The sequence below is a fragment of the Mastigoproctus giganteus genome, chromosome 8, assembly GCF_048544385.1.
Source record: "Mastigoproctus giganteus isolate SK-2022 chromosome 8, ASM4854438v1, whole genome shotgun sequence".
Lineage (NCBI taxonomy): Eukaryota > Metazoa > Arthropoda > Arachnida > Uropygi > Thelyphonidae > Mastigoproctus > Mastigoproctus giganteus.
Window position 1 is genome coordinate 207,762,470 of NC_143582.1, and position 24,250 is coordinate 207,786,719.

Sequence of the window (24,250 nt, forward strand, 5' to 3'; positions counted from 1 at the left end):
ATATGAAAAGTAAAAACAAATTGTAATCTACTGTATAGTATTTCTTACAAATAAAATATGCTTTCAAAATGACACTATAAACAAAATATCTTTTAGTAGTTAATGAGATAAAGACACTGTTACACCACATGAGAATCTGTACAAGTTGTTTATTGAAATTACCACTTCATTCTAAACATAATACAGATCAGCTACATTTCAGAATTCTGCTGAATCCCATTATAACTGTGAGATGGATGATCCTAGATACTAAAATCATCTCACAGTGATTTAGGCCTGATGATCGGATTTCAGTGGAACTCTTAAATGTAGCCAATTCATATTAAGTTTAGATTGAAGTGGTAACATTTCAGTAGCTTATACAAATTCTCACATGGTATAACAGCATCTTTATTTCATTAACTGCTAAAATGACAGACCACATAACATCCCCCTACCAACTAATTAAAATATTTTTCTTTTGTAGTACATGTTTTATATTGTTAATTATTTATAATTGATTTTAAATCAATTATAAATAATTAACAAAATTAATATTTGATAAAATAAAGCAGAAATTACTACATTTATATATATATATATTACAAAAGTGCAGCAGGATTTATTTATACAAATAATGTTTCTTTTGAAATAATTTTTAACAATATTCATTAGAATTAAATATTTTTGTACAACGAAATAATTCAAGCACTCCTCCACCAGAGAAGCTCATCATAAAAGGACTTTACTGCATATTTAATGATGAAAATATTCAGTCCATGTGACTATGTGACTCCGTCCAAAATGTAAGCAACATGTAGATATCCATTCCATCAATACTAAAGAAGATTATAAGTTCTGTATGGGTTAGAATGAAGTAGAGGTCATACAGAATTAGGTACCATTTGCAAATTTTTTAAGTTTCTGTTACTATTTACACCAGATAATAAGACCTTGAACTTATTATTTATTTTTTTAAACATATCTCAGCTTATTCTGAATGGATTTTCATAATGTATCTATTCAGAATGTTGCATAAAAATAATTTTAAAAAATTATTAATTTTAGAAAAAAAAATTGGAATTGAATTGAAAAGAAAGATATTGAATGCACCTGAAATGAAAGGCAATATGTACATTACCTAACTTGTTTATTATAAATATGACATTTTATTTTTGGTACTTAAGAGATATACTAACTAGAAAAAAAATTAAGTAGTTAATTAAATTTGATTTGCTTTTTAATTTAAAAAAAATTAAAAACAGATTAAAATTAAAATTCAAAAATTTTAAAAATCATGCTCGACACAACTCTTAAGTGCATTTCATATATTCCATAATCACACATACGTATGGACAAATAGTACTATTAGATGTATTTTTACTTATGAAATTCTACTAAAAACAAATAATTTTATCATCAAAAAGCTTTTATTGGGTCTGAATAGTATTGCTTTTTAATATATTTATTTACAATAGTTTATTAAGGGAAAATTGCATAAACTCTTTTTTTGTTTTACTTACTGCAGCTTTTAAACTTCCAAGAAAAACAAAGTGGAATACAGTACAGTATTAGGAATTTTGCTCATTTGTCTGTACAACCATTTAAAATATTTTAAAACTTATTTTTAACATTCAGATGCAGCCAAAGATTGCCAGAGAAATTTACAGTTTCGCTATAACTGTTTTTAGCAGTATACTATTAGTACAATTCTTAGCAGTATACTATCAGTACAGTTCAGTTACCTATCATTTTATTTCAAAAGTTATAGAAGAGAAAAAAAACTTTGATGCTAAACCACAGCCACAGCATGAAGCTCTGAAGAGCACAAAGTACAATTAATAAAAATTGCAATATAAAAAGTGCTTTCTGTTTTACCTACTGCATATACTCCTTTTTTTTATTTTTTATTTTCCAAATAAGGTCAAGAATGGCATAATATATTCAGAATGAACAGTGACTTAAAACTACCACTTACTTGGAAATCTCTTGATGGTTTAACAACAGCTCCTTCTCTGTACCACGTTATTTTAGGGGTTGGTGTCCCAGTAACCGTAGTAACAAAACGAGCTGGAGAACCTTCTGGAACAGTTAAGTCAGCTAATGGACTAACAGATGGAGGTATTTCAGTTACTTCGGGAACTAAAAAAAAAAAAAAAAAAAAATTTGAGAACAAAGATTAAAATATTCTGAGCAATTGTGAATAAAATGAAAATATAACTGCAACAAAAATAAAAATAAATGTTACTACATTGTATGTATATTCCATTCTAAAATTTCAATATAACTCATTTTTTGGACAGTTATTATTATGCTTCATATAAATTAAATAAACAAATAATTCTATTAGTGAAGGCACTTGTTTTGCAATGATATATTTATGTATATAAATATATATGTGTATATATTACATACACAAAAATATTTCTTTATAATGAGGTTATTCCCAAAAGGTTAACTGCCTAAAAAATACAATACTATCATTCTACAAATTGTGGGCTATTAAATAATGAGACTGCATGCATAGCCCCTGCACACAAAGTGAAACAAAGGCACATCAGTTGTCCTTTGAATCTTTCCCTAGTTGTCTTCCAGGTCACGTTCCAACATGCTCATTCACTTTACAGTGAGTCAGGTTTTCATTACCTTGTATTTTTGCAGTTTGCCAGAAGAATGATAGACAAAAGAATCGACAAATCAACCTCAAAGTTTTTAATAAAACTAAAGAAAACATAAACCGGAAGTTATGAGTTGTTACATAAAGTTTATGGGGAAGATACTATGTCAGGAGTTCCTGTGTTCAAATGGCACAAAAATTTTTTAGAAGGAAGGAGAATGCAGAAGATGATGAATGACCAGGCCATCCAGTGTCCATGAAAATGTGAAACAGCTAAGGAAATTGATTAGAAGTGACTGTCATTTAAGCATTAAAATGGTTGCATTAGAACTCAATATGGACAAAGAAACAGCTAGACAAATTTTAACTGAAAATTTAGGCATGAGAAAAGAGAGTGTGCCAAGGTGGTTCCAAAAATTTTGAATGAAAATCAAAGAATTAGAAGGCTCCAAGCTTGTGAAGATGTTTTGAAAAAAATTGAAGAAGATTCAGACTTTTGAGTACTGTAATTACTTGCGCAAGTAACTGTTTACTCATACTGAACAGCCAATTAGTTGGCTGTTCCAGTACAATCCAGAAACTAAAAGACAGTCAATGCAATGGAAGAGAAAATAATCCCTCAGACCAAAAAAAAAGCAAGAATGTCAAAATTAAAAATTAAAACCATGCTTCTTTTTTCTTTGATATTAAATGAATTTATCATGACTAAATACATCTCACCAAATCAGACTGTCAATCAAACATACTACATTGAAGTTCTGACAAGGCTGCACGAAAAAATTTGAAGGAAGAGACCCGAATTGTAGAAGGATGGTTGGATGTTCCATCAAGACCAGCACATAATATGCTCTCTGTTCACCAGTTTCTGGCCAAAATAACAAACCATGTGTGAACATACACCCTGCTTGCTAGATGTGACTTTTTTTCTCTTACCTAAACTAAAAAGTGTAGTTATAACAACCTGTTTTCGGTTCATTGAAGACATTCAGAAAAAAATAACTGAAGTGTTAAAAGATCCTACATAAGGTGACTTTCAGAAATGTTTCTGTACTTGGAAGAAATGTATGGAACAGTATATGCATGTCCAAATTTTTGGACTTATTTTGAAGGGCCTAACTTATAAGGTATGAAATATTTCATTTTTTTTTTTTAAATTTTATTGCAATAGTCACATTATTTAATAGCTATGCCTTGTACAATTCCCTGTTTAGTAACTAAATTTATTAGTATTATAATGGCTAAACTATGCATTTGACAAAAAACGGAAAAGAAAAAAACATTTTCTATCATTCATACCTGTTGCCAAAAAGTGACTACCCAATTTTCTTTAAACTTTACCAAACTTTCTGCCTTGACTACTGTGATAGGCAGTGCATTTCAGTCATTAACAACACACTACCCAAAAGTAAACTTCACAAGACACAGCCTTCAGTTACTCCCCCCAAAGATATTTAGTTGCTAAGCTCTGCAATTTGCACCGTCTAAGCTATTCTTTATTTAAAATAAATAAATGCACAAGGCATAATACTTTAAGAGTTTGGTATCTATATAATATCGGTGTTTAGATACACCATAGATAACTCTTAATAAACTACAAAGTAGTTGTTGTAGGCATCATTTGCTCTTTCTCATATTGTGCTCTGCCTTCACGACGAGTTGCCATGATATTGCACTACTTCGAATAAGTAACGCTTCACTAATAGAGAAGGCTATTGTTACTTATTCTCAGTTGAGTACCACCACCCAGACAGCACTGTTTCACGGCTATTGGCCGATCATCAGTGGGTGGGCAGGTACCCTGGTATTGCAGACATGACGACCCAGTTGTGAAGGTACTCAACTGAGAATAAGTAACAATAGCCTTCTCTATTAGTGAAGCGTTACTTATTCGAAGTAGTGCAATATCATGGCAACTCGTCGTGAAGGCAGAGCACAATATGAGAAAGAGCAAATGATGCCTACAACAACTACTTTGTAGTTTATTAAGAGTTATCTATGGTGTATCTAAACACCGATATTATATAGATACCAAACTCTTAAAGTATTATGCCTTGTGCATTTATTTATTTTAAATATTGACATCTACACCTCTTGGCATCGCTCATATTGTGTGATTAACTTCACAACTGGGTCGTCATGTCTGCAATACCAGGGTACCTGCCCACCCACTGATGATCGGCCAATAGCCGTGAAACAGTGCTGTCTGGGTGGTGGTACTCAACTGAGAATAAGTAACAATAGCCTTCTCTATTAGTGAAGCGTTACTTATTCGAAGTAGTGCAATATCATGGCAACTCGTCGTGAAGGCAGAGCACAATATGAGAAAGAGCAAATGATGCCTACAACAACTACTTTGTAGTTTATTAAGAGTTATCTATGGTGTATCTAAACACCGATATTATAAAGCTATTCTTTATATGGGCATTGATTAGTACCTCTCACCAATCTGTTGCTCTTCTTTGAACCTTTTTTAGATTATTATTATTATTATTATTATACATATAGTGCAAGGAAGCCTAAGGCTTATGCTGCACCAGCAAAAAAAAAAAAAAAAAAATTTGAATTACCCTGAGAGAGAGAGAGAGTCAGAAGTAGAAGGGTATCACCAAGAAAGAGAAGAATGATGATATCCAGCTCAGGACCCTAGGTGTGCCAAGCCCATACTCACCAGATGTGAGCCCCTGGGGTTGATGCTCTATGTTTTTCTTCAAGTATGACCTCCAAGCCTGAGCACAAAATTCTAAATCTTGCTTTATTATCTTATCTTATATAAAGGCATAATAACATCCTTTTTGCTACTTGTGAAGCTGTTATATGAGACATGGCAATAAAGTTCCCAGATTGGTGCTGTTGCAGTTATGTTCAATGAGTTTGAAAATAAACTGAATTGGTAAATTTCCCAGATATTGACTGGAATTTGTGGGTTGGTCACTCACACACTAGCAAGGCTTTTGTGGATTTATTGGATGATTGTTTTCTACAGCAGCATGTTCGTGAGGCAACTAGAGGGAGGAATACTCTTGATTTGATTATCAGCAGTGATTCTTCATGCATTAAGAATCTGCAGATAAATGAACCACTAGGTGGCAGTGATCACAGTGTGCTGAAGTGGGATTTACTCAAAGAGGTAACTACCATTAGGGGCAAAGGGAAGGGTTATTGCTTTCGTAAAGGCAACTATGATGGACTGAGACAGTATTTAAATTCTATACAGTGGGACCAACTGATGACGTTACCAACAGCAAATGCAAAATGGGAAGCATTCAAAGAACTTATCTTGGAAGCTACTAGGCTTTACATACCAACTAAGAAATATTGTTCAAGGTTTAGGCCTAAATGGATGTCAGATGAACTGATGAGGCATATGGCAGAGAAGAAACATGCATGGGATACATACAAATTAACACGACACAGAAGCCTATGATAGATACAAGTTGATCTGTAACAAAGTTACAAAGGAGGTTAGGCAGGCGAAGGCCGATTACAAGAAATCTTTGGCAAGGGATGCAAAGAAAAACAGCAAAGAGTTCTTTACTTATGTAAACTCTAGAAGGAAGGGGATGAATCAGATTGGTCCACTTGATATCGATGGGTCAACTGTTGATGATCCTGCTCAGGTAGCTAACAAACTGAATGAATATTTTGCATCCACATTCACACATGAGGAGTTATTTAGCGAGGAGAAAGCCAGAGGTGTAGTCAACTCTAGCAGTAAGCTAGAGAATCTTGTAATAACTGAGAGTAAAGTGGAGGAGAAATTGTTGAAGATAAACACAAGGAAGGCACCCGGGGTGGATGGGATCTATCCAGTTATATTAAAGGAGGCAGCAAAGGAAGTAAGCAAACCCTTAGCCATAATTATGAGAGCTTCCTTGGACTCAGGGGAGGTACCCACAGACTGGAGATGTGCAAATGTGACCCCAATTCACAAAGGAGGATCAAAGGCTGACACAAGTAATTATAGACCTGTGAATTTAACTTCTGTTCCAGGAAAATTAATGGAGGCACTAGTTAAAGAAGCACTGCAGGATCATTTAGACAAGACTTCAGTTATAGCTCGGACACAGCATGGTTTTGTTAAGGGGAAGTCTTGCCTGACCAATTTGATTGGATACTATGATGCAGTCACAAAGGAACTGGATGCAGGGAATAACTTTGATATTATATACTTGGATCTTAGAAAGGCTTTTGATACTGTTGCACATGGAAGACTGCTGCACAAATTGGAGCAGTGTGACATTGGAGGCAAATTGCTGCTGTGGATAAAGGGGTGGCTGAGGGGGAGAAGACAGAGAGTGGTAATCAATGGACACTGCTCATCGTGGACTAATGTTATTAGTGGAGTCCCTCAGGGCTCAGTGTTGGGTCCATTATTGTTTTCTGTATTTATAAATGATGATGATGGTATATCAAGCTTAATGTCGAAGTTTGCAGACGATACAAAGGTAGGCAGGGTTGTCAAGGACACTACTGACACTATGCTGCTGCAACAGGATCTGGAAAGGTTGAGCAGATGGGCCGAGAGGTGGCAAATGAAGTTTAACATTGACAAATGTAAAGTACTACACATGGGAAACAGCAACCCCAGAGCAACGTATCAACTCTGTGGTACTACACTGACAGTGGTAGAGAATGAAAGGGACCTGGGGGTGGTTGTGCAGGCAGATATGAAGTTCTCTGAGCAGTGCAGACGGGCTGCAAGAGTAGCTCATGGTGTATTGTCAATGATATATAGGAATTTTTCTAGCAGGGATAAGGAGGTGATTATTCCCTTGTATAAGGCAATAGTCAGGCCACACCTAGAGTACTGTATACAGGTCTGGAGGTGTCATTTCAAGAAGGATGTAGAGCTGCTGGAACGAGTACAGAGAAGGGCAACAAGATTAGTGAATGGAACAAAGGGGTGCTCTTACGAAGAAAGGCTTAAGTTTTGCAAATTACAGTGTCTGGAGACTAGGCACCAGCGAGGTGATCTGATAGAGGTGTATAAAGCCTTGAATGGTTTGAGCATGCTCAATGCTGATGGGATTCTTCCTCTCGCTCAGAATAATCACCTGAGAGGGCATAAATTCAAATTGAGGAAAGACAGGTGTAGGACAGACGTGCGGAAATTTGCCTTTAGCTAGTGAGTAGTTGGTTGGTGGAACAGACTTCCATCCCTTGTCGTGGAAGTTGATAGCCTAAATAAGTTTAAAGCTCAGCTGGACAGGTATTTTGAACGAACAGAGGGGTGAAGTGGAAGTGGTTGTTTTTTTTTTTTTTTTGGCTGATGCTGCATAAGCTTGCTTTCTTGCATCAAATGCCTCTACTAATGCTAATGTTGTAGTTCAAACTTCCTCCAATGGATGGTAATACAGAGATTGTCCAGTAGGCTGACAGGTTGCAAATAAAAACTAGTTTCATTACTAGTATTAACATTATGATTTTGCAATGGAGAAACGAAAAAATATCAAATTTTGTTTTAAACTGAGAAAATCTGCAGTAGAAACAATATAAAATGTTAAACACTGTTTAAGGTGATGAAACATTAAGTCATACCAGTGTATTTGAATGGTATAAGTGGTTCAAAGATGAATGTGAAGATGTTCATGATGACCCAAGAAGTGAGCATCCATCAACTTCTCAAAATGAGGACACAGTTGCAAAAATTTGAAAAATTGTGGCAAGAGATTATTGTTAGAACCTTAGAATGATGGCGAATAAGTTCAATATGAATAAGGAGATGATTCGCCAAATTCTGCATGAAGATTTAGGAAAACAGAAGGTCTGTGCAAATTTGTTCCACACAGCCTAATGAATGAGCAGAAGCAACAAAGAGTGTCACCATGCAAAGACTTCATCCAGACTTTTCAAGATAATCCTAATTTCATCAACTGTATTGTCACTGGAGATGAGTGTTGGGTGTTTCAATATGAGACAGAGATGAAGCATCAGATACATGCAGTGGACTTCAAAATCATCATTTTTTTCGACAAACAGGGTATGAATCACAAGGATTTTGTTTCTGAAGGGGAGAAAATCAATGCTATGTTCTACATACAGGTGCTTCAAATACTATTGAAATGCATTTCCTGGACAAGCCACAATTTTGAGAGAAAGGTAACCAGATCTTCTTGCACGAAAATGTGCCCATCCATTCCACTTATTGTGAAGGCATTGTACAGATCAACCTACCCTACTCTCTCAATCTAGCCCTGGTGGACTTCTTCCTCTTTCCCAAGAAAACCACCCTCAAAGGAAAGAGATTTCAAGATGTTGAGGACATAAATAAATATGTAATCACCGAACTGAACATCATCTCTTTGAATGCCTTCATAGACTCTTTTCAGAAACTTTTTTTCGAACAGTGTACTAAGTGCATCCAATGAGGTGGTGATTGCTTTGAATAAAAATGAAACCATTTTTTAAGCTCCTTTACTTTGTGTTCTTTTTATTGCATCCATCCGGGAACTTTATGCCACATGTCCTATATCATAGACAGAATACCATGTGGCTTCCTAGCCACTTGTTTACACTGCATGGAAAATTTCATGTGACTGAATTGTAACCCCTTTCTTTTTTGTTCTGAAACACTTTTAATTCTATTCACCTTCCCCAAGCTTATAAGTAACTCATGGATTTCTGTTTCCTAGGTGCAAAACCTTACATTTAAAAGTATTAAACTTAAGTTGGCATTTTTCAGACCATTTTTGCAACCAATCTAAGTCATTTCAAAAGAAAATGGTTTGGTTCTAGTTGTTAATGACCCTGTCTACCTTTAAATCATCAGCAAACTTTGACAGCTTCCCTTGCACTCCCTCATCAATGTAATTAAAGAAGATGGGAAAGAGAATTGGCCCCCAATACTGAACCTTAGAGACTCCATTTGCTACACTGGTCCACTCTGTGGAATACCCATTCATGACTACTCTCTGTCTCCTATCTTTTGGCCAACCTAAGGCCAAACAAAATGATCTTACCAGTAATCCCACTTTGCTTCAATTTATATTATAACCTTTCATAGGGAACTATATCAAAAGCTTTACTGAAATCAAGGTAAATGTCAAAGTTGTTTCTTGCATCAAACTGTTTTATGACTTTGTCATAATAATCAACTAGATTTATCAGGCAAAATGTCTCCTTCACAAACCCATGCTATGATTCATTAAGGATACCAGTCCTATCAAGATGGTTCTGTATTGTATCTTTAACCACACTCTTCATGATCTTTACCATCACTGAAGTCAAATTGACAGGTCTGTAGTTGCCCTTCATCTTCATGTTTTTCACAACTCCTTTGTGGACTGGAGATACATTAGTGTTTCTCTAGAGGAAATTGTCCTAACTAATGATTTCATTAGCATCACCAATAGAATGATGCACTCATGTGCAGTTTTTTTTTTTTTTTTTTTTTTCAGTATAACAAGATGTATACCATCCACTCCTGGAGTGGACGGTATACAATTCACTCAATTTCAGTAGTTTCCTCCCATCAACTATTCTCTGAGACAAATCACTTAATTTATACCCGCACTGGACCAGCATGGCAGATTATGGTCCATTTCCCTCAGCATGAATTGTTGAGGAGGCTTCCATCCTGCAGTGGGTTGATAATAGCTGCACTTTACCTTTATTCCTTTTCACTGTTTCTTTGGCTGACCAGGCTAGCCAGGTAGGTAAAGTGCCTGCCTGGCAACCCAAAGGTCGCAGGTTCGATTCCCACCTCGGGCTTGGATCACAGTAAAATGCAAAAACTTTGGGAGGTGCATTATGGCCATAGAAGTTGATGCGCCAACAACTAACAAGGGAAAAAAAAACTGTTTCTTTGTGTGGGCGAGGGCGGAAACAGTGTTATTTGTATACATTTTCTTTTAAAAACCACAAGACAACTTTATCTCAGAAGTGATAGGAAAAGTACTAGAACAATTTGCTGGAAATTGCATAATATAGAATCAAATTATCAGAAATATAAATCAGCTGGTTTGCAGATGTTCATTGAAAGAGATTCAGCTAAAAATTATTGCACTGTTACAACTACCTTTATTATCAGCATAGTGTTATGGAACCTGCTGGTTTCATGGTCACATGCAAAACTAATCACAAAGATCAAAATATTGTTAGCTAAGGGAGATTCATAAGAGAATCAACTAATGGCCAATCAGGTAGGCCAGCATACCTTCTGGTTCTCTTATAACTTAATTATGGGAATGTTATTTATAGTGGTTGTAATCACTTCCACAAAAAATATAATTAATTAAAATTTTCTTTTTTACCTTTTTTTTTTTATTGCGGTATTAAGTTCTGTCATTGAATAAATCCATCCATGATACAGTAAAATCTCGCTAAAACTAATGCTATTTTAATTGCTTCTAAATATTAGAAATGTGTAACAGATTTTATTTGAACAAATAACAATTTATTTAAAATAATTTTCCTGTGATATTCATTATAATGAAATTTTGGTACAGCGAAATAATTCAACCCTGAGAAGTTAGCTGTAATGGGATTTTAGTGTACTTTTATATCCTTCCCCATATTTCCATACCCAGATTTCTACCTTTTCTGCAATCTCACTGGTGAGTAAAATAGACACTGTGAGTAAATGACCTAGTAACCCAATGATGGGACATACCCACAATATATGAGATGCTTGATGGCATAGTTTGGTTAAAGAGCTCAGCAAGTTTAGGGGAAATGTGTCATGCTATGAGATAGAGCCATGATATTTCTCATCACTAGGTCATCAGGTCATTCACTACCAGCCTACTTTCTTACCAATGAGGCCTCAAAAGTGGGTTAAACACTGCTGTAGTAAATGGCAGGCATTTCAAATAAATAGCAGTAGACCCCACTGCTATTTATTTAAAGTGCACAGTGCAATACCAAGGCAACTAGTGGTGGTGAAGAGCCTCCACAATATAACACTGATGTGCTTAGCAGCAAATTTAATTTGCTCAATGCTCCGTACAGGCCATGGTTATACCCCCACTTAAACAATTATATTTTATATAATTGAGAGATATAATATATCTCTCTCATAGCATGAGGCCTTTGTCCTAATTTCATTAAGATTCACATTGCTTTAAACCTTTCTAGGTGGCCTTGGCTTCCTTCTGGATTAGTGAGGAGGAAGCAGGAGATCTTTTCATATAAGAAAAAAACTATCATTCATTTATATATTTTATTATGTATAAATACATGTCTAGGAATGCTGCCTGATAAACATTCACTGTGGTCCCATTTGAGCTTGTTCAAGGTTTAGGCCTAAATGGATGTCAGATGAACTAATGAGGCTTGTGACAGAGAAGAAAAATGTATGGGATGCATGTAAAATAACAGGTGACACAGAAGCCTATGGCAGATATAAACTAGTCTGTAATCAAGGCACAAAGGAGATTAGGCAGGCGAAGGCAGATTACAAGAAATCCTTGGCAATGGATGCAAAGAGGAACAGCAAAGAGTTCTTTACTTATGTAAACTCTAGAAGGAAAGGGATGAATCAGATTTGACCACTTAACATAGATGGGGTGACTATTGATGACCATGCTTAGGTAGCTGATAAACTGAATGAGTATTTTGCATCTATATTCACACATGAGGAGTTATTCAATGAGGGGAGTTCCAGAAGTTTATCAAACTCTAACAGGCAGCTAAATGATTTTGTATATACTGAGAGCAAAATGGAGGAGAAATTGTTGAGTTAAACATAAAAAAGGCACCTGGGGTTTTTAGCATTAGTAGAGGAATATGATGCATGAACGCAAGCTTATGCAGCATCAGCCAAAAAAAAACAAAAAAAAAAAAAAAAAAAAACATGCTCCCATTTCACCCCTCCATTCATTCCAAGTACCTGTCCAACTCAGCCTTAAATTTATTTAGGCTATTGACTTTCACAACAAAGGATGGAAGTCTGTTCCACCAACCAACGACACACTGGCTAAAGGCAAACTTCCGCACATCTATCCTACATTTGTCTTTCTTCAATTTGAATTTATGCCCTTTCAAATGATAATTCTGAGCAAGAGGAAAAATTCCATCAGCATTGAGCATGCTTAAACCATTCAAGGCTTTATAGACCTCAATCAGATAACCTCGCAGGTGCCTAGTCTCCAGACACTGTAATTTGCAAAATTTAAGCCTTTCTTCTTAAGAGCAACCCTTTGTTCCATTCACTAATCTTGTTGCCCTTCTCTGTACTCATTCCAACAGCTTTACATCCTTCTTAAAATGAGGCCTCTAGACCTGTATACAGTACTCTAGGTGTGGCCTGACTATTGCCTTATACAAGGGAATAATCACCTCCTTATCCCTGCTAGAAAAATTCCTATATATCATTGACAAGACACCATGAGCTACTCTTGCAGACCATCTGCACTGCTCAGAAAACTTCATATCTGCCTGCACAATTACCCACAGGTCCTTTTCATTCTCTACCACTGTCAGTGTAGTACCATAGAGTTGATACATCACTCTGGGGTTGCTGCTTCCCATATGTATTACTTTACATTTGTCAATGTTAAACTTCATTTGCCACCTCTCAGCCCACCTGCTCAACCTTTCTAGATCCTGTTGCAGCAACATACTGTCATTAGTGTCCTTGACAACCCTTCCAACCTTTGTATCATCTGCAAACTTGGACATTAAGCTTGATATATCATCATCAGTATCATTTATAAATACAGAAAATGACAATGGACCCAATACTGAACCCTGAGGGACTCCACTAATAACATTAGTCCACGTTGAGCAGTGTCCACTGATTACCACTCTCTGTCTTCTCCCCTCAACCATTACTTTATCCATAGCAGCAATTTGCCTCCAATGCCACACTGCTCCAATTTGTGCAGCAGTCTTCCATGTGCAACAGTATCAAAAGCTTTTCTAAGATCCAAATATATGATATCAAAGTTATTCCCTGCATCCAGTTCCTTTGTGACCACATCATAGTATCCAATCAAATTGGTCAGGCAAGACTTTCCCTTAACAAAACCATGCTGTGTCTGATCTATAACTGAAGTCTTGTCTAGATGATCCTGCAGTGCTTCTTTAACCAGTGCTTCCATTAATTTTCCTGGAACAGAAGTTAAACCAACAGGTCTATAATTACTTGTGTTGCACTTTGATCCCCCTTTGTGAATTGGAGTCACATTTGGGGTCACAAATGGGTACCTCCCCTGAGTCCAAAGAAGCTCTCATAATTATGGCTAAGGGTTTGCTTACTTCGTTTGCTGCCTCCTTTAATATAACTGTATAGATCCCTTCCACCCCGGGTGCCTTTTTTATGTTTATCTTCAACAATTTCTCCTCCGCTTTCCTCTCAGTTATTACAAAAATCATCCAGCTCACTGCCAGAGTTTAACTCACCTCTGGCATTCTCCTCCCTAAATAACTCCTCATAGGTTAATGTAGATGCAAAATACACATTTAGTTTGTTAGCCACCTGAGCAGATGGCAAGCAAACTAAATCCAGTTGTTGTTGTTGTTTGGTTTTTAGGAGCATTAGCAACTAAGGCCATATTGCTCCGGAATATGCGGTGGTCATTCCCTGACCTTTCTGCATCCTCCATATTTGGTGGTGATGGGCTCGAACCCCGGTCTAATCAAGAAGCGTGCGGTACGCACTGCTGCTCTTTCCCACCTGGCTACGGAGGCGCCCTAAATCCAGTGGACCAATCTGATTCATCCCTTTCCTTTTAGAGTTTACATAGGTAAAGAACTCTTTGTTGTTTTTCTTCGCATCCTTTGCCAAGGATTTCTCATAATCTGCCTATGCCTGCCTAATCCTTTGTGACTTGGTTACAGACCAGCTTATATATATATCATAGGCTTCCATGTCACCCATTAATTTATATGTATCCCATGCATTTTTCTTCTCTGCCACATGTCTTATTAGTTCATCTGAAATCCATTTAGGCCTAAACCTTGAACAATATTTCTTAGTTGGTATGTAAAGCCTAGTAGCTTCCAAGATAAATTCTTTGAATGCTTCCCATTTTGAATTTGCTGTTGGGAACATCATCAGTTGGTCCCACTGTATAGAATTTAAATACTGTCTCAGACCACCGTAGTCACCTTTACAAAAGCAAAAACCCTTCCCTTTACCCCTGATTATAGTTACCTCTTTGAGTAAATCCCACTTCAGCACACTGTGATCACTGCCACCTAATGGTTTCTTTATATGCAGATTTTTAATGCATGAAGAATCACTACTGATAATCAGATCAAGAGTATTACTCCCTCTAGTTGCCTCCCAAACATGCTGATATAGAAAACAATCATCCAATAAATCCACAAAAGCCTTGCTAGTGTATGAGTAACCAACCCACAAATTCCAGTCAAAATCTGGGAAATTAAAATCCCCCATTATAAGACTCTCTGATTTACTGGCCCACTCTATTTCCCTGTAGTGTTCCTTATTATACTCATCAGAGTCATTAGGCCTTTATAACACACTCCTATTCCCATTTTTTATCTCCCAATGCTTATGTCACACCAAACTGACTCGACACTGCACTGTCCAGCTATATCAACTGGCTTCACTTCCCTGGATTTTATGTGTTTCTTAACTAATAGTATAACCTCTCCTCCCTTCCTATCTTGTCTATCCTTCCTGTACACATTGTACTCCCCAATTCCAGTTCTGCATTCCTTATATCTGTTTGACACCACATCTCTGATATCCCAACAATATCTGACTTTGATGTTCTGAGCAATACCTCAAATTCATCAAATTTATTTACCAAACTCCTAGCATTGGTGTACATGCAAGTATATATGCACATGTTCCTATTCTTAGCTACCCTAACACAACCCATTTGTTTACTTGTAATGCAATGATTCCCAGCAGTCTCTGAAATACCCTGCACCTTGTTTTCCAGGCTGATGCTCATTCTAATAGAAGCAGTGCAAGAATCACTTTCACCTCTGTCAGTGGCTACTGTTAATCTATTAGTCCTTGTATCTCCCCCCCCCCCAAGCTAGCAGTTTTCCGACCCAACTAACACTGCCTCGATAGCATCAGCAAATATTCTTGCACCCTTTCTATGGGATCTGTTATATTAAAAGAGGCAGCAAAGAAAGTAAGCAAACCCTCAGTCATAATTATGAGAGCTTCATTGGACTAAACGGAGGTCCCCATGGACTGGAGGTGTGCAAATGTATCACCAATTCAGAAAGGGGGTTCAAAAGTTGACACAGGTAACTACAGACCTGTTAGTTTAACTTGTGTTCCGGGGAAAATAATGGAATAACTGGTTAAAGAAGCACTGCAGGATCATCTAGCCAGGGCTGCAGTAATAGTTAAGACACAGTATGGGTTGTTAAAGGAAGGTCTTGTCTGACTAATTTGATTGGATACTATGATGTGGTCACAAAGTAACTGAATGCCAAAAATAATTTTGATATCATATACTTGGATTTCAGGAAAGCTTTTGATACTGTTGCACATGGAAGATTGCTGTACAAATTGGAGAGATATGGCATTAAGGGTAAGTTGCTACAATATATAAAGGGATGGTTGAGTGAGAGACGGCAGAGAGTGGTAATCAATGGACACTACTCTTCGTAGACAAATGTTATTAGTGGAGTTCCCCTGGTTCTGTGTTGTGCCCATTGTTGTTTTGTATATTTATCAATGATACTGATGAAGGTATATCAGGTTTAATGTCCAAAGTTGTAGATGATACAATGGTTGGCAGGGTCGTTAATGACAGTAAAAACAGTATGCTACTCCAGCTGGATCTAGATAAGTTGGGCAAATGGGCTGAAAAGTGGCAACTGAAGTTTAACATTGACAAATGCAAAGTACTGCACATGGGTAGTAATAACCAAAGAGAAATGTGCCAACTCTGTGGTACTACACTCAGGGAAGTGGAAAGTGAAAAAGACCTAGGGGTAATTGTGCAGCCAAATATAAAGTTTGCTGAGCAGTGCAGAGGGGCTGCCAGGGCAACTCATGGAGTCTTGTCAATAATATATAGGAATTTTGCTAGCAGGAACAGGGATGTGATTATTCCGTTATACAAGGCAATAGTCAGGCCACACCTAGAGTACTATGTACAGGTCGGGAGCCCTCATTTTACGAAGGATATAGAGTTGCTAGAACGAATACAAAGAAAGGCAACAAGATTGCTGAGGGGAACAAAGGGGTGCTCTTACCGAGAAAGACTAAAGTTATGCAAATTGCAGCACCTGGAGAGTAGGCACCTGTGAGGTGATCTAATTGAGGCGCATAAGGCCTTGAATGAGTTGAGCAAGCTGAATGCTGATGGGATTCTTCCTCTTGCTCAGATTAAAAACCTGAGGGGTCACAGATTCAAATTGAGAAAAGACAGTTGTAGAATAGATATGCAGAAATTTTCCTTTAGCCAGTAGGTAATTGATTGGTGGAAGAGACTTCCATCTTTTGTTGTGGAAGTTGATAGCCTAAATAAATTTAAGGCTGAGGTGGAGAGGCATTTGGAACAAATGGAGGGGTGAAATGGGAGGTGTTTTTTTTTTTTTTTTGGCTGATGCCGCATAAGCTCTTCTTGCATCATATGCCTCTACTAATGCTAATGATGGTCTCCTGTTAGAATCTTGAAAGATGAACTGAATTGCAAATGATAAAAAAGGTCAAGCTCTTCCGTCTGGCCTCACATGTAAAAAGCCCATGCCTTGTTTTAGCAACAAAGTAATCTTATTATAAAAAAACAAAAAAAAAAAACAGAGCAATAATTTCTGTGGAAGGAAGGAAACTAGCTGGAAGCATTTATTAACAAAAAAAAACTGTATTAACATTTATCTCAGCACATAAAAGATACTTACCTAGCACTTTTAGGTTTGCACTTGTAGTGACAGTCCCTCCAGAGTTTGTAGCAACACATTTGTAGGTACCCTCGTCTTCAGGAAAAGCTTCAGAGATACGAAGATTATAAACGTCCTTTTCAACTGACATGCGGAAATAACGTGACTGTTTTACTAAAGTATCCCCTCTAAACCATTTTATCTGAGGAGCTGCATGAAAGAAAAAAATATGGTTATTCACAGCATATTCAATGAATATCATTTTTTATATCATTAACGAATAGTGTAACACCAAAATCATCAGCTATTATTTATAAATTTATAAATATAATATATAATAAATAAATATAAATATTTACTTATCAGACTGAACATTTTTTTGAGTGCTCTGCCCCTATCTTTCCCATAAGCCCAGTTGTTTTTATTGCATGAATGAAATATCATAACATTGAGATTTTTAGGAACATAAAAGTCTTGTCTGACCAAATCTGATTGGATGCTATGATGTGGTCACAAAGGAACTAGATGCAGGGAATAACTTTGATATCATATATTTGGATCTTAGAAAGGCTTTTGATACTGTTGCACATGGAAGACTGCTGCACAAATTGGAGCAGTGTGGCATTGGAGGCAAATTGCTGCTATGGATAAAGGAATGGTTGAGTGGGAGAAGACAGAGAGTGTTAATCATGGACTAATGTTACTAGTGGAGTTCCCCAGGGTTCAGTGTTGGGTCTATTGCTGTTTTCTGTATTGATCAATGATACTGATGATGGTATATCAAGCTTAATGTCCAAGTTTGCAGAGGATATAAAGGTCGGCAGGGTTGTTAATGACACTAATGACAGTACGCTGCTGCAACAGGATCTAGAAAAGTTGAGCAGATGGGCTGAGAGGTGGCAAATGAAGTTTAACATTGACAAATGTAAAGTACTACATATGGGAAGCAGTAACCCCAGAGTAGCGTATCAACTCTGTGGTACTACACTCACAGTGGTAGAGAATAAAAATGACCTGGGGGTAATTGTGCAGGCAGATATGAAGTTTTCTGAGCAGTGCAGACAGTCTGCAAGAGTAGCTCATGGTGTCTTGTCAATGATATACAGGAATTTTTCTAGCAGGGATAAGGAGGTGATTGTCCCTCTGTACAAGGCAATGGTCAGGCCACATCTTGAGTACTGTATGCAGGTCTGGAGGCCTCATTTTAAGAAGGATGTAGAACTGTTGGAATGAGTAGAGAGAAGGGCAACAAGATTAGTGAATGGAACGAAGGGTTGCTCTTATGAAGAAAGGCTTAAGTTTTGCAGATTACAGTATCTGGAGACTAGGCACCTGCGAGGTGATCTGATTGAGGTGTATAAAGCCTTGAATGGTTTGAGCATGCTCAATGCTGATTGGATTCTTCCTCTTGCTCAGAATAATCACCTGAGGGGGCATAAATTCAAATTGAGGAAACACAGTTGTAGGATAGAGGTGCGGAAGTTTGAATGGAAGTTGAGCCAGCGTGTAGTTGATTGGTGGGACACACTTCCATCTTTTGTTGTAGAAGTTGATAGCCTAAATAAATTTAAGGTTGAGCTGGACAGGCATTTTGAATGAATGAAGGGGTGAAATGGGAGCAAAGTTTTTTTTTTTTTTGGCTGATGCTGCATAAGGTTGCTTTCTTGCATTGTATGCCTCTACTAACGCTAGTTAAATATGCTTAAAAATCTCCAGAAAAATATTAATATTCCAAACGTGCAGCAAGTGTGTGTATTTGTCATCTCTTTACCGGTTATGATTTCTGCCATTGACTGGTAATTTTTCCCTTATTATCAGGTTTTGGGATCATAACTCCTCTGACCTTATGTGGCTATTCCAGAGTATACACCAAAAATTTATTTATTTAAAAATCACCAATGACCATTGGAACTGTAAATTCCGTATTGATAAATCCAAATAAATTACTCAGAAGCCTCCCAAGGATTGTTTGAAAAAAATGGTGAACAAAAAACTATGCAAGCTGAGTTCACACAAATGTGGAAGATCTGCTTCAATAATATATGAATAATGAAAAAAATAAATGTTGTTGCATAAAAACATAAATAATAAAAATATTTATTATTAACTGGTAATAAATATGTTGTTTTTTTATAATTTTCAGTAAAAGTAAATCATTATATATGATTTTATTTTTATACTTTGGTAAGACTTCATATAAAAAAAAATCAAAAATCAGAAAAAATTCCTTTGTTCTATCATGTATCTCCCACATCTATGTTCAGAAAAAATATGGTCACCATATATCATACCTGTCAACCTGTATGGTTTGGCTAAATTCTGTATGCTTTTTTTTTCTTTTTTGTCATTTTTGCCTGCATATGGCTGTACATGTTTTGTACATCTTTTTTTAATCACTCCAAAATTGACAAAAAAATACATGCTTAATTTTTGCAGATTTGTGTTTTTTTATTTAATTTTTTTAATTACAGAAGTCTATTTTTTGTAATGAGATTTTACCAAGGTCAGGTTACCTGAAACAACCAATCAAATTATCCTCATAACCAGCACTTTCCCATGAGTGATCACAAGTTTAACTTCATTTTCTGTTCAATGCCTTGTGTATGTTCAGTGCCATCTCATAACCTGCACTTTTCATTGATTGTTCAACTTGTGATTTATCAGAACTCTGACACTTTCTCTTATTATTACTAGAGACTAATTTCTTGTTTGGTAAGTAAGTTTCCTTATTTTATGCATTACATAATCCTATCAAATACATGTTTCCTTAAATGTCTAAATGCTCATGCACTTAATGTAGGGAGACAGTCACAATGGTGTCACTGCCATTCACAAATTCAAATTTTCATCCAACTTCGTTGTTGAAAAAAAAAAAAATCATATTTTAACGATTTTGTAGCATACAATTCTTTTGTAAATTTTGTGCGGCGAAGGTAAAGAAAGCCAACACGAGAATGACGAGAAACTTCAGACAACTTATGCAGAAAATTAGTTTCCTGATACAGTACTCTAGTGCTGCTCGCTCGGTAAGCAGACGGTAGATGTTATCGGTCCGGAGCAAAGTCAAGAACTATATATTGATTGACAAGTAGGCATGGCAAATGATGTGCTGATTGGTGCGCAAACACAACAGACGATGCCAACCGGGCTAGCCAGGTGGGTAAAGTGCCTGCCTGGCAATCCAAAGGTCGTGGGTTCGAATCCCGCCTCGGGCTTGGATCAGTGTAAAATGCAAAAACTTTGGGAGGTGCATTATGGCCACAGAAGCCGATGCGCCAACAACTAACTAAAAAAAAAATAAAACAACACACGATAACATTGGGTTAGTATCATTTTAGTAGCACTCAGAAGCACTAATGGTAATTTGCCCTAATGAACACTTTCCATAATTGTGAAAAAAGGTCAGTTTACCTCCACTTGAATCCCATGGGAGCTTGAATCCCCTCCCAAAGTGGAGAGGGTAACCTAACCTTTTTTCTTTAGAATCACGTGGACTACCGCATAAATTGTTTATTAACAAAATATTATTTTTTTTTATTACTGTACTTTTATTTTTAAAGTCACTTGTGTGGATACACACGTATCATAACATCAATCAACACCTCAACAGCTATTCACTATATATAGAGAATCTTTCTTTCTTTTCTTATATTATTTCCTAACCTAACATTTATGGTTAGGTCACTAAATATAAGGAAACCGTTTCTATTATTTCCTAACCTACCATTTAAGGTCAGGTTACGAAATATAACAAAAAATAAAGAAACCTTTTCCTTTTTTCGTAACCAAACCTAAATCAACAGTATAGTAAAAACACTCATGAACTCCAAAAATCTGCTTTTAATAATGAGAAAAAAACATAATGAAGAAAATAAAAATGAACAGAACGAAACTTTTATTAATTTAGTTTTCATCAAAAAATCAACCAATGTTTTATTTTCCTTAGAAATTTCTTCCATCTTTAAAAGATTCATCGCTACTATTACCTGCTTACCGTTCATTACAAAACTATTATGCACCGTTCTTTACTCATAAATACACATTATAATGCCAACCAATGACTACACAGTAGCTTGTCCTCTGTCGCGCCCACCACCAATCATTTCATCATTTGCCATGCTTACCTGTCAATCAATATATCCTTCTCGATTTCGGCTCCAGACCGATAACACCTACCGTCTGTTTACCGAGCGAGCAGCGCTAGAGTCCAGTGTTGGGAAACTAATTTTCCACGTAAGTTATCTGATGTTCTCATCGTTCTCGTGTTGGCTTTCTTTACCTTAGCCTTTTGTGCTTATTAATTCAAATGAAATCTCTACTTGATTAAATTAGATTAAATTAAAGATAGAATTAAATTATTTTATTTATTGAACAATTTTAAAGTCATTGGCTTTGCATTCAAATGAATGCAAAGTCAGAGCATGGTGCCTCAAGACCTGTGTCATTAGCTTTATTTCATTAAACATCTTCAAGAGTATTTATTTTTTTAAAGTATTAAATATTTAAATTACCAAATATTAAATATTAAATTAATTTTTAAATAAATTATTTACTGATTCAAGATCATCAGTAACAATCAGAATTATCAAGACAATTTAATATTAAATAATTATTTAATATTTAATTGTTTTGTTTCAAGTATCTATATCCTTGAACTTATGCCAGTGCCAAAATACTAAGTGAACAAAAACAAAACTGAAAAAAGTTCTAATATCAATCCTTCTACAATTATTATTTTTGTGTTTTTAATAGTTAATTGATCAGCAATTAGGCATCATATTATTTTGATTTATGAATTACTATACATGTATAATAATTCATAGAATTGGTTTTTAAAATATTATTATCCCTTCTTTTAGACAGTTGGACAGACAACTTGAGTAGTCAAGACGCGCTAATTTTTGTAAAGTCGGACAAATGCTAATAATTTATTGTGATTTTTCCTGGTAGTGGATCTACATTCCCATCCCATTATGGATTTAAAATAAACTTTGTGGATTTTTCCAGAAAGGATAGTTTAGGCTAGTTTTGTAATATTAAATTTTAGAAATATTATATTTTAAGGCAGAAGAATTTTCTTACCTGGGGTTTTCTTCAGGAACGGCTGCATCCGGGTGAGATGTAATTTAAAAGGTATTGAAATAGCATATATCTAGTAGGGGGATGAAGGAAAAAGCAAGCTTTTTCCTTTGTCCAACTTTACAAAAATTAGCGGGTCTCGACTACTCAAGTCATCTGTTCAACTGTCTAATACAGTTTCGAGACTTTAGGACCTCCATAATTTTTTTACACCCTTCTTTTAGGTGAAATATTTCGTACATCAAATGGCTGAGCCTAATGCAAATAAATGTAAGCTCGAAGACAGGGACCAAGGTCATGGCAAGTTTCGGGCTGACTGGATTCAATGCTTTCCTGGCATTGTAGATGTATTCCAATTAGGCTGGACCTATGCTTTTTGCAAAATATGCAGTAAAGACACTAAAGTAGTGGCATCAGGCTTATGACCTGAAAGAACACTTCAAGACAAAAAGGCATGAATGTTTGAAACAAAGAAGAGAACATCCATCAAGAGCTTCTTTGCTCGGCCAACACAGGAAGATGATAATATTACTAGGGCTGAAATGTTATTTGTAAATTTTGTTTGCTAACACAACTTATCTGCTTCATTAGCTGATCACTTTTGTGACTCGGCAGCTGTAACGTTTCCTGACAATCCTATTGCCAAAAAGTTTCAATGAAAGCCAACCAAAAAAACACTTATTATTAAAAACTGCTTGGCTCCATTTGCAACAGACCAGTTATCAAACTGTGCAGAGATAATCCATTCTCATTGATGATCAATGAATCAAATGACAATAAAACTGAAAAATGATTAGCTATTATGGTGAGAGTATTCAAAGATGGTTTGGGACCCAGAACAAGGTTTCTGAACATGCCCGTATGCAGCAGTGGAACCAGTGAGGCCATATTCAGTGTCATTGACAATAACTGCAGAGTTATTGAACCCCAGAAATAATGGGAGACTGAGTTGGTTTCTTCAGAAAGAAGGTGAAATGCTATATAAAAGGAAATCATAGAGCATACAATTTTTCTGAAGAAAATAATTGAGAAACTTTTTGTGTAATGTACAGTGTATAGCTATAATGTGGTTATCTCATTAAAATAAAACTAAAGTTATCTTTTAAATATATCTAACTAAATGATATTCTGTTTTATTTTTCTCACACTTACCAGGAGTTCCAATAATTCTGCAACGGAACAATGCTGGTTGGCTCTCTTTAACAGTGATGTCCTTAAGAGGCTCTAATAATTCAGGAGCTTTCATGACCTTTGCATCAGGTTCCCCACTTACAGGTTTCTCCTTTACTGATGGTGCTTTGGAAATCAAATAGTAACAACCATGCAATTATGTAAAAATTTTATCAGATGTTTTATTACAAAAAATAAATAATGAAGCTAACTAGAGAAAAGCACTAATCAAAATGTTTTAAGTAAAACACACATATATAAAAATGAAATCTATGCATTTATACAAATAAATTTATATACGGTAAATAACAAATAGCAAATTTGGTGTTGACTGTATTATAAATTTTATATATTTTGAATCGAAGAGAAGAGAGCTTATTTTCTGTGTTAGTAAATCAAATAATGTATATGTTTATCTTTTGTTAAGACGCCAACAGTGGAGTAAAATTTTAAATATTATTGATAATTTCAGGATAATTTACTTAGCAAATATTTACTTAACATATTTTCTGCATTGATATGTAGAAGCATTCAATGATACCCCCAAGTGCTGTGTTGTAATGCACATAAGCATTACAGCACCGCACCCAACTTGCCATAACACACATAGGCAGTTATTTTTAAGTGGCTAATATACGAGTG

At 35.9% G+C, this 24,250-nt stretch overlaps 1 protein-coding gene across 1 annotated transcript in view; it reads right to left on the reverse strand.

The window, feature by feature from the left end:
- The window catches only part of LOC150082232 (uncharacterized), a 1,008,282-nt gene that overhangs the window by 285,682 nt on the left and 698,350 nt on the right, over positions 1–24,250 (reverse strand). Inside the window, exons 111-113 of the mRNA XM_090379191.1 lie at positions 23,591–23,734; positions 17,381–17,569; positions 1,958–2,121 (exon numbers count right to left, since the gene is read on the reverse strand). Of these exons, the coding sequence (XP_090235317.1) occupies positions 1,958–2,121; positions 17,381–17,569; positions 23,591–23,734 (497 nt within the window). The remainder of the gene's footprint in view (positions 1–1,957; positions 2,122–17,380; positions 17,570–23,590; positions 23,735–24,250) is intronic.